Raw genomic sequence first — 12,220 nt, 5'->3', positions numbered from 1 at the left:
ACATCAGTCCAGGATGGGGTTTCATTAACCCATTAAAACCCAGTGAGGTTGATTATACAAAGTGGCTTCTAATTCAGTAGTTCTTACACTTTCAAGATTTTTCTAAAATGTTCAATAGCAGATGTACAAGCTCGCAGTGTGCAGCACGAAGTGACCCGCCGTGAGCTTGTACATCTGCTATTTCTGAATAGCCAACGCAACAATCTAAAATGACAGACAGATGCTTTCTGGGTTTTTAATAGGTTAATCTGCACAGATCTCAATCTAAAGCCACTTCCGACATGATGGACATGAAGGGATTAGTGATGCCTCCATTGGGTCTCTGTATCTCTGGTCTGTATCATTACATCAGAAAGAACCTCCACTAGAACTCTACTACAGTGGTGGAAAGTACATTTACTATTACTGTACAGTACAATGGAGGTATTTCTACTTGAGTATTTTCACATTTCAATACTTTACTTCTACTCTACTACATCTCAGAGGCAAATATTGTACTTTTACCCCACTACATTTATTTGAAAACTTTAGTTACTAGTTGCTTTAATTATTACTACAAAACATACATTAAACACTTATCGGCCATTTGAATATAGCCATATCGTTGCGATGCGACACATTGAGAGCTTGTAGATCGGCTATTTTCAAAATATTTTTTAACATTTGAAATAGGACATTCTGCATAGCGAGTACTTTCTACTTTTGGTACTTTAAGTACATTTTGATGCCAATACTTTTGTACTTACATAGTTCTACATTGCAGTATTGATACTTTTACTCAAGTAAAATAATTGAGTATTACTATCTACTATCACTCTCTACTACTATCATTCATTAGCCATCAGCAGAAGCTGCAGCTTGCGGCTTCTAGCTGCCATCAAGGACAGTCATCTTGACACTAAGTGAATGGCATTAGTCATTATGCCTCGATGTTCCCTTACAGACGATTGGAAAACTCTACCACAGCAGAACCCAATTACAGTTCTGTCGACTGGATATGACTGAATGTAATGTACTATTTGGGCTAGTGATGACAAGCACAAGTGGGCGGACTCTGACTACTTGTGCTCGTCTCCCGGAGTGTAAGCCGTTAAAAGGAATATTTCACTTTCAAACATGTTTGACATGTTTGATCAGTTTTTTTTTTTACTGTAACTAAAAGGTCACAAGTTAAGTTCCCATGCAGCACAATCAGGGGGTGTCCACCAACAGCTTTTTTTAGGCTGAAGGTGTTTTAGGACTGAACAGCAGCTGCCCATGAAGTATTTAAAAGGACCACTTTGCCCTTTTTCAACCCATCTTCATATATTGGTCATCACTAGTCACTAATGCTCATTACAATATGGTACCATCTTTGCCTGTAGCTGTGATATTTTTGCTGTTTAGAACATTTTTAAATGTTTTGAAAATATGTACGCCTCTACCAACATGTAGGCCTGTCATATGAATTGACATGATATGACAGATTACGTCATCTTCAAAAGCCAAACGCTGAACGTAGTAACCAGTCTGGATCCCAGGCTATAAAGGCCAACAGAAATGACATTCCGATTCACATGTTCCGATGTTGCCAGAAGCATAACTAAAATAAATCGTGAATCACAATTACAGTATTTGTGTGACAATATATCGTCAACTTGAATGTTGTAATGGCCCTGCGGACATGCCCTAAGCAGGGTGTAAAGGGGTTAGCAGGGAGTTTACCTGAGAGCTCAGCAGTCAGGCCGTCTGTGTCTCCATACTCAAACTCCAGGTTAGGAGACTCCATGGAGCTCTGGGAACCAGAAGAAGAAACACACAGCAGTGAGAATGGGATGGAAACACGCTCACTTCATCCACACTCTACTCACAGAAAGACTAAAGACAGTTGCTTCCCCACTCAAACGCAGTTTGCCCGCCGAGCAACCTGAAAGCAAATTAACTCCACTTGTCTTATTTACTTGCCACGGGGAGTGGAGTGCTTCTGTAGGAACAGGTTCCTCCCCATCTGTACAGCTCTTTAGTAAACATTATACAGACATTTTAAGATAAAATTGGAACGAAAATAATAAACTTTAGGCTGATAAATGGGTTCTCTCTCCTGGCAACCCATCTTTTTGCTTAAACCCTAAATTATTACTTAACAGCAACTTAACATCCATTATGTAAACACATACTTAACCACATGCATCCTATCCTTTCTGGGCATAATGGTGAACGTTCGAGGGGGTCCTTGAGTTGAGGGGGGTTCCAGGGGATCCCCAGCTAAATTAGTTAGAATAGCACCAAAATCAGTTTTTTACCACTTGTGGTAAAAAACTGTGTGGAGGGAGTGAGTGAACAAACAAAAAATGATTATTAGCTTCAGTTTCCAGTCGACGGTCTCTGAACAGCCCTGCTGACATCACTCTCACCTGCCCTCTGGGCTTCACCCTTTGCACGCACGCACCTCTAGGCTATATGTGCCTGCACAAACAACCACAAAGTAGTCTGGCTAGGTTTAACGTGCATGCTCAAATGCACACAACACACTCATACTGTACACAAAATAGATGATACTGTATCAAAATCTACTACCTCCAAGCAGTTAAACATTTACAGCTTACAGTGTTTAACACTTGCTGAAAATATAGCCAATATCTACAACGTGTGACTGTCTGTCGTACGATAGTACTGTAATAAAAGTGTGTGTGTGTGTGTGTGTGTGTGTGTGTGTGTGTGTGTGTGTGTGCGCGCGCACGTAAAGTCACCCCCAAGGCTTTACTGTAATGAATTCTGTGGTTTGATAAGATGAGGTTTATCCTAGCGTGCGGGTGCAGCTCTTTGCATAATGATCAAACACATGGGGAAATGCAAATAACTGCAAGCAGGCCGTTCTGCCTACAAGTTCACGTATAGGTGAGATATCTTGATTTTCTTTTCATATTCTCATGGTGCTTACTGTATAACTCATTTAACCTGCAAAACACCAAACGGAAAGCAACACAAACAGTCGAGATGGCAAGGAACGTGAGTTAGCTAACAGAATCTAAATGACAGATTCAATTTAACCCATTTAGGCCTGATGTCGAAATAAAAAAAAAAAAAAGATTTGTGCCGCATTTTTACGATTTTTCAAAAATAGCAGACCTACAAGTTCATAGCGCGCCACTCGGTGGCGCGCTATGAGCTTGTAGATCTGCTATTTTTCAATAGCTAAAGTATAACATAATGCTTAGTTAAGGTGTTCCCGCCCAAAATGGGTTAACGAGATAGGGAGATGGGGAAAATGACTAGGGAGGGAAATAACACTATTATAGCTCTCAATCATGATGAATTCATGTACAACTCCCATGGCTGTTCTGTGTGTACCGTGGAAACCTTGTATGTCCTTCACTTTTCAGGAAATGGATGGACACATACAGTGTTCTATTTAGTCACAAGATGTTGTTCATGCTTTTCATTAATTGCCTCGATATTTCTAAAACCTACAGACTAGCCACTTTCGAACAAAATAGGAAAAACAGTTGCAAGCAAATAACGCGTCACGTCCCCACAAATTGGCTATTTTTGCTACTTTTGTGCTCTTTGGATATTTGTAGTTGCTGGGTTTTTTCCCCCATAATAATGCCCTACATTCACCATATAAGCAGGTCAACCACCAGGTCAAGTTTGTACCCTGGCATGGAAAGAGCAACAGGGCTTAAACTAATTTGACTTTTATCTCATCATCCTTCTGTGTAATAATAAAAAAACAACAGGACCCTCTAGGCTAGGGAGAACAGATGCCTCATCCGAGTAAGCGATGAGCCCAGGACCCAGATGGACGGAGAAACCTGTCGCTCGGTCAGAGCAGGTGCTGTTCAACAAGCTCGAAATATGGTAGAGGGCTATGCCAAATGGTGAAGACATACAGTAGCTCATGAACCATTTGACCATCAGCAATAAAACTGCAATACATATGCGTGTCCTCATGCCGAACAACTTTCGTCTTCGGACTTTTTAGTTTTTACCTCTGACCTTTAGATCACCCACTATTTTAAATTATGAAAAATGTCTGTCGGCACTCCAGGCCAAACCGTGCAGCTAAATAGGCCTACTGTATGTGGTGCAGAGTGACTGGTTGTGAGCTTGTAGATCTGCTATTTTTGAGACCTGCGTTGTTTTTCTGTATGCACGGAGAAGTCGAAGGGCAACAACGCAAGCGTAGTTACATGGGCGCGGTCCCGTGAAATTGTCGCGCACATGCTCGATTCGTGCACACACGCCCGCGACTCACCAGACCTGGATTCTGTTTAGCTTTTTTTTAACGCTTGCGTTGTCGCACCCCTCTTGAGCAGACCTGTCGTTGATCCAGGCGACAACATCGACGTTCGGGCCGGCCCTACCTGTCTGACCCCCCATGACAAAGCGCCAGCGTTCGCCCAGCAGTCTGCCGCCATGAGGCGGATGTGTGCACGCGACCTCGCCCCTTTTGGGCGAGATCACAACACAACAGGTTGCGAGCATGTACACATAATGTGTTTGAAATGTGTTTAAAATGTATGAATATTCATAAATGTTGTTCAGATGTTTGAAATATGTTCAAAATGTATGAATATGTCGTTCAGATGTTCAGCTGGAACGACATGACCAAGATATAAGCACAGCATGTTGAAAGGCCTTAAAGAGATAGAAAATAACTTTTTTCCCATTGATTATTCACCCCATGGAGACTTGAATTGAACAAAGAGTCTCCAGAGAACTATCTCTTTAATGTGTCCAAGTCAGAGGTTCCCACAGCTTTACAACTGAGACCCAATGGGATGTCTCCTTAGGAGCCAAACAACATTAGTGAAAATAGCTGATCTACAAGCTCACAAGCAATGTCACGTGAAGCACGGTAAGATTTGTTGAATTTGTATTGCCCAGCTCCCAAAAAATAATTTGAAAACTTCTGGAAAAAAATCTCTTCAAATGTATTTGTTGTAGGAAATGTTATAAATTAAATGAATGTTATTACATGTTGTTAAATGAAATTGTAGAACATGTTGGTTGAAACAGTGGTGTAAGAGGTCTAATCTCAGAGATGATCTGCAACACATTAAGCTACTAATGAAGCAGCAGACTATGTCATTCTGGAATGCTCAATGTATGGAGCTCCCAACGGCATGCATGCGAAGGGCCTATGGTCCCTAATTGTTTCTGGATGTTTTTTTCCCCTACATCTTCCGTCACACATTACAGTTCTGGCTTAACCGTGCAGTCGGTTTTCGCGAGCGTAGCAGATTTACAGGTCAGTTTCATCATTATCTAGAGGGTTTAAGTGGTACTGAATTTGCAACAGCTAATTCATTCCAGTGTATGACGGAGGACAATTTCACGATACATTCAAATCCCTGCGATACGATTGCGAGTGGATTGTTATCACAATAAATAAATAACAGCTACTATCGTCCCAACCCTAGGCCTCAGACATTGCCGTTACCGTTATTACTATTGCATTATTGTTCAAACCAATATGGCCGTGCCTCTCAATAGAGGCATGAGAAGATGATGTTTGACATCTCCACACCGAGCATGTCATCAAGTCAACACAGTGACTTCACTGGTCGCTGTAACAACCAACCCCTCTCTTTCTCATTCTCTCTCCATGGTTTCGCTGTCTCTCTCATATTCCCCATCTCCATCGACTTTCTGTCTCTGGCTCTCCTTCTATTTCTCTTTGATCTTTCGTTTAATCTCCTGCCTGCCACCCCCTTCTCTCCTGTCCCTTCACTCTCTCTCTGGCTGGGAGGGATTGCTCAGTACATGTCATGGTGTATGCAACCGAGGGACTGGTGTGATCGCATCATATGAGCATATGTGCATGTGTGTGTGTGTCATTTTATGGAAAGGTATTTATATAAACACCAGTGTTTGTGTCATCATTGTCATGGTGTATATGTAAACTGAGGGACTTGTGTGTTCGTATCATGCACAATGCACAGTTGCACACGTGTGTGAGTGTATGTGCATACTATGTATGTATGTATGTATGTATGTATGTGTGTGTGCATGCGTGCGTGCCGATTTATAATACTTTATACAGTATAGTAAGTTACCTAAAACACAGTCACTGTAGTGTGACTGTACGTTCTGTGGCTGTGTGTGAGAAAGCATAGCACAGCAAGACAAGGCCCTCCACTGTGCCGCAGAAGCAGAGAGACAACAAAGAAAGAAAGGAGAGATGCACCACTAAAACACACCTCCTCTGACTACAACTACAACCATCCACAAATGCGCACATAACATAGCAAATTGTTAGCAATAGAATGTGTGGATCAGGGATAACCAGACCCGCCGACAGGAGGACATTCATATATTCGACCTAGAGCAGTGGTTTTCAACCTTTTTCATGTCAAAGTCCATTATTTATTCGGCCTTTGAGCCACAGACCACCACAGACGAATAACAGTCCACACTATTGATCCATAATATATAAATGATAGATAAGGGTTCAGGACAACGAGGCCTTTTCGTGGAGGGGTCAGTCTGAAATTTGGACTTAGACTGTTTTTCGTCTGTGGTACTGATGACATTTAGCCTCTCGGATCCAAAACTTTGAATATTTTGTTGTCGTTCGATGTCGTACCAGAGGAGAGATAACAGGCAAACGATCAAAATAACAATTCTTCTACATTCTCTAATGGTGTAGACTTCTTTTTTTTTTTTTTTTTTTTAATCACTTAGATTTTTATTTGTTTTTGAACAAACACACAATAATAAAGGACATAACACAGCACAATACAAACATGAAAAACAAAAAATAAAAATACAAAAAAGTCGACAATGTATATCAAATCTTGCTCAATACATCACATATTCCTAGACACATTCTGGTGTTCCTCATTCCCCCATACCCTCATTGCTCATGATCAGGTCATTGAATATTGTCCATTTGGACCATTTGTCCTCCATTTTTTCCTCCTGCAGTCTCAGGCGATGTGTCAGTTTCTCCATGAGCTGTATCTCCTGAATCAACTCCTCCCATTGTCCCTGTGTTGGAGGCTCCTTCTGTCCCCATTTCCTTGTGATAGCCTTCTTTCCTGCCGCCAATAAAATGTTTACCAGATACCTATCCTCTCCTCGTATCTTTCCCCCCATCAAGTTTCCTAAATACAGAACATCACACTTCATAGGCACCTCATAACCCAACACCTTTTGTATCTGATCATGTAACACTTTCCAAAAAGGCTCAATTCTGGGACATTTCCAGAACACATGTGAGTGATCCACATTTACATCTCCACAACCCTGGTGGTGTAGACTTCTTGTAAATTAAGTAATGCAGATGTTTAACAATAATGTAACTCTTGAGAACGTGAAATTAAACTAAATGGACCCGTCAGGCTCAATTTTATACTCTCAAGAGTTAAAGATCTATGAGGGTTAATTTGGTTACCAACTCTCCATCATTTAGATGGGGACCACCTGGAACCCCCTCAAGGACCACTGGTGGTCCCCAGACGGGACCACTGGTTGAAAATGATGATGGAGGGTTATCATTGGGAAGCCCAAAACAAGAGTCTAAACACAGTAGCAAGAACAGAATAAGACGTTTTGCATTGGCGTTTTTCATGGGCTTTCACCATTATGACATTTTGCGATTAACGATTTAATTCCGTTTCTGTCGTTGAACATTGGGACATTATGAATTCTGAGTGTGGTCTGGGCATTACAGACTTCCGCCGTACCCGTGTCATAGCTTAGGAGGCAGCCAATCATGACTAGGTCGCTACTACGCGTTGGCTGGCGGCGTTTAGGCGGCTCCCATTGGCTTAGGCGGCATGAAGACTAGGTCGCTTACATTGCATGAGCTTTCATTAGTCAGGTTTCACCGGACAAAAAAACATTAATAGTGGATATAGCCATGATGCGATGTGTGCTTTGAGCTTGTAGATCTGCTATTTTAGAAACTGTTTTTAACATGGAAATGATTAAGAAGATTGTGTAACAAATCATTGCAATTATCCCAAATAATTGTGATTAGGCGATTATGTAACTGTGGCGACAGCCCTGGCACCGCGCAACCCCCATACTCCGCTGTATACTGTTCATCCCACAAACGTATGATGTTCCTTACAAATGAGGCACTATTTAAAAGGCACTAAAAAGCCTTTCCAACAGCATTAAAAGTCACTGCCAAAAAGCATCTTTAAAACAGGGAAATAATCTACCGACACAAATTGGGAAATTTACTGTAATCTGTTCTCTAGTTATTTTAAATCACATCTTGTGTTGCGTTTATCGTGACCTGAAGACAGTTGCTTCCCCACTCAAACTCGCTTGCAAGGTCGGGCAACCTGAAAGCAAAATCCACCTGCCCGAAGGTCTATTTACTTGCCATAGGCATACAGCACATAATATGTATACGGATGTGTGCTTACTTGAGTAACCTCATTTGGCCCCAACAGACTGGGTGAATTTGCACGTACATGTAAAGTAGGTGACACAGATAAAGCTTGGTGACAGAGCGTGGTTGGTAACGCAAGTAGCCTACATGCCATGGCTTCAACAGTAGTAAAGTGCTTCATGTCATAGCTACTACCCCACCCTGCCCCCCTAAAGAGAACCCTCCCCCACGATGAGCAGACCATATGCCCCCAACCCACCTTTGTACAGTTGGCTACGGGGTCAGTATGCTCCAATTCCCTGGAAAACATATTATACTGTAGCGCACACTGACACATACAATGTTCACCTCATCTGCTCTGCATGGGGATTAGTGCAGTGGTTCCCCTATGCATTATTTTCTCACTCAACAGTAAACAAACCAACATACGGTATAACAGGATTACAGGGTATCTTCTGCACATTTCCAAAGTGACAATTAAGGGATTTTATAAAAGACCTCTAAAATAAAATAAGAATAAGATATAAGATTACTTCGTCAAAAGTAATCAACAAACTATACTATGAAAACGACATCAAACAGTGGCCAAATTGTCAAGCTGATCGGCTATTTTCACAATATTTATCTGTGGAACCGAGTCAAACAAAATGTAATGCTGTAAGTGCTTGGGTTTCCAGTTTAAATATGATTGTTCTGTGGGGTTTGAGCGTTTGTGTAAACACAAATGATTGCGTAAAGAGTAAAGACAAACATTAAAGACGAAGGTGAGGATGCAAATTCTGATTGGCCGGAATTATAAGATGATGTATGATTATGTAAGATGATAAGAGCGCCCCTCACTTCACATGGGTGTGATTTTTTTTAATCAAAATGAGCACGAGGCATGTGAGATGTAACTTTTGTAAAGAAAATAGTCCTACAAGTTACTGGCATCATTATTTATCTGTGCAACGGCCGAAAAAGGCCCCAGTGTTGACCCTTCCCAGCAACAACATTCAAGCAATATGAATATGGCAAATATTACCCCCTCATCATTCTATGGAAGCCTCTTCAACAGAGCTTTAAGCAAAATCATGCTTCAGCAGAGGTTTGGGTTGCGTTTGCTCTGTTGATGTTGAAGTGAGGGCCGCTCTAATCATCGTACATCATCATCAAGAATGGTGGTCTCTTATTGGCCAAGGGTGGCCACCTACATACCCAGCCGATTTGCTCAGACACATATGACGTAAATTCTCCATCATTGTCGATGTCATTTAATGTTTGTGTTCAGACAGAATCTACACTATAGCTGTTTATAGGCCCCTCAAAGAAATCACACTTATCACATTATCACATTCCGTGCTCAGCCAATCAAATCATCACAAATTTGGTACACACAAAGATGGGCATAGGAGGGGCTAGCGCCCCTCAAAAATACAAAATACCGATAAGTGATAATCCAAAACAACCTCCCCATTGAGTTACAGTACACATTTTTGAATGACACTGTTCTAATCAGAGCAGCAAGTTCAACTATTTGCTCATCAATTAGATTACATCATGGCAAAATAACTCAAACCACTAGCCCATTGGTTCTCAAAGTGGGGTCCTGGGACCTCCAGGGGTCCTTCCCACCAAGGGGGCGTTACAGGGGGTCCCCAGTAAAAGCACTGTAGTGAATACAGCATCACAATAATTTCTCTACAAGCTCACAGTGCACACTGAAAGCTTGTACATTGAATACTTTTGCTTTTTTTTCAAATCTCTTCTGGGTCACAAAGGGTCACAAACCCTTTTCAAATGGGGGTCTGCAGCCAAATAGGCATACGTGTCAATGTGCAGGTGTTTTGAGAACCACTGCTCTAGCTAGCCTCCTTTTGCGTTAACAACACAAATCAGCATGGTCGATAAAGCAACAGGACTTATCAGCCATGGTCCATTGGTCAATGGTTCCATTTTGGACCCTCTAGTCTAGTCTAATGGACTCAAATTGACCTTTGCAGGATCTATTTGATTTAAAGGAAAATGTCAGCACAGAGTTAGGCTATATAACACAACAGATTTGTCAATCCGTCAACAACAATAATCACCACTTCTCAATCTCATCCTCCAGTCCACATTGATAACAAACCTGCCAACACTCCTGAATTTAGCACAAGCAACTCTTGGCACTTTTATCCTTTCTTTTTGCTGTGCTCCAGAATTGTAATTTCTCCTGACAAAATAGCCTTCATTTTGGACCTCTCAAGCCAGACACTATTATGGGAAAACGTGAGCTGCTTGCCCATGCCCGCTGATATGTGCAGCCATGCATGCAAGGGCAGGGCCATAATGTTTATTCATGAGTTTCAAATGTAGTCCTACTGCACCTGCCATGTTGGGGACCAACACAGGTGTTTCAATTTGTTTGAACAGTCTGATTGGCATAGAACCAATCTATTTGTTTGCGACACCTTTTTGGTCCCCAACATGGCAGTTGTAGGACTACATTTGAAACTCATGAATACTACAAAGTCTGATTTCTAACTTAGAATACTAACTCAGTGACTATACTAAGTCAAATACAGTGAATATTAAGTCAGTCAATAAATACTAGACCATGGTGAAGTCAGTGAATACAAGTTAGTGAATACGAAGTCAGTGAATAATACTACACATAAACACTAAAGTCAATACTAACTCAGTGAATCCTACTAAGTAAGAATACCAAACGACTCGCCCCTTTACCAACTCGCCCCCGCGACATTTTAGTGGTTCCCTATACCAGAAAAACTCTTTATTTTTCCAGTCTATACTACGGGTGAGAATGACGGTAGGCTATTTATACTGGTGGAGGTACTGCTACTTAGTTCTACTATACTGGTAGTGCGTTTATTTATAGCAGCAGGCAGCCGCTCAACACTTGGCGCCGACCGACGCCAAAATAACTCGTCCTTTTCTGTTTGTGGCGGCCGGCCGCCGGAGCTGAGCTGCATGCTGTGACCATAGGGGCTCTGGGGCTGTGACCGAGAGGAGAGAGGACAGGCTTCTTCTGCTATACTACGTGTACCTACCGGCTACCGGCCATGCAATGCATGCAGACGAATTCTGAAAGCTACCCAGCAACACACACACAGTCACACACACACACACAGTCACACACACAGTGACACACACACACACACACACACACACACACACACACACACACACACACACACACACACACACACACGATAAACCACAACAAGGTACAGTATTATTTTACATTTTTACCTCCGAGTCTCTCTGCTGCTGTTCTTTGGTCGCATCTTTATTCCCTCTCGACAGCAGCGGTCTCTGGCCGTTATTGCCGTTAATGTTCAGATCATTAATGATGGAAGAATTAGGTACCTCCATCATGTCGTCTTCTCCCCCTCCGACCTGCATCTTTCTTATTGCTGTGCTTTAATTCGGTCAGTTATTATTACAGGGGGAGCATTCCGTTGAAGAAGCAGGCAGCGACCTGGACGGGGTGCACACACTACACACACATACAGCGGCTGTCAAACTGAAGTGGAATCAGCGCACACATACACACACATTGCATGGGTTTCCATGCAACTTGAGAGACAATCTCCACCTCGGTGCGTTGGATTGGCTGCAGCCGCTGTAGCCAGGGAGGGAGGGAGGGCGGGGTTAGGAGTGGGCTGGACTGGCTGGCAAGGTGAATTGGTCTTGGTCATGACCTACACCAGTGGTTCTCAAACGTTTTCATGACAAGGACCCCCAAATCGACATTTGTTATGCCACCCCCCCCCCTCATTTATATCTCTGGGACCCCCATTTATATAGTAAAATCACTGTTTACTTTAACTCGAGTTACAGACCCATAAGGGTCCATTTGGTTCCTAATCAATCATTTAGCTGGGGACCCCCTGGAACTCCCTC

The 12,220-nt window shown here is 42.3% G+C and overlaps 1 protein-coding gene across 1 annotated transcript in view; it reads right to left on the bottom strand.

Annotated features, from left to right (window-relative positions):
- The window catches only part of strip2 (striatin interacting protein 2), a 46,635-nt gene extending 34,739 nt beyond the window's left edge, over positions 1 to 11,896 (bottom strand). Inside the window, exons 1-2 of the mRNA XM_079494114.1 lie at positions 11,567 to 11,896; positions 1,705 to 1,774 (exon numbers count right to left, since the gene is read on the bottom strand). Coding sequence (XP_079350240.1) covers positions 1,705 to 1,774; positions 11,567 to 11,719 — 223 coding nt within the window. The 5' untranslated portion in view covers positions 11,720 to 11,896. The remainder of the gene's footprint in view (positions 1 to 1,704; positions 1,775 to 11,566) is intronic.
- Between the last annotated feature and the right edge of the window lie 324 nt (positions 11,897 to 12,220).

This window comes from Electrona antarctica, assembly GCF_951216825.1.
Source record: "Electrona antarctica genome assembly, chromosome: 23".
Lineage (NCBI taxonomy): Eukaryota > Metazoa > Chordata > Actinopteri > Myctophiformes > Myctophidae > Electrona > Electrona antarctica.
Note: the sequence above shows the minus strand (reverse complement) of the source record. Positions and strands in the feature narration are given on the sequence as shown.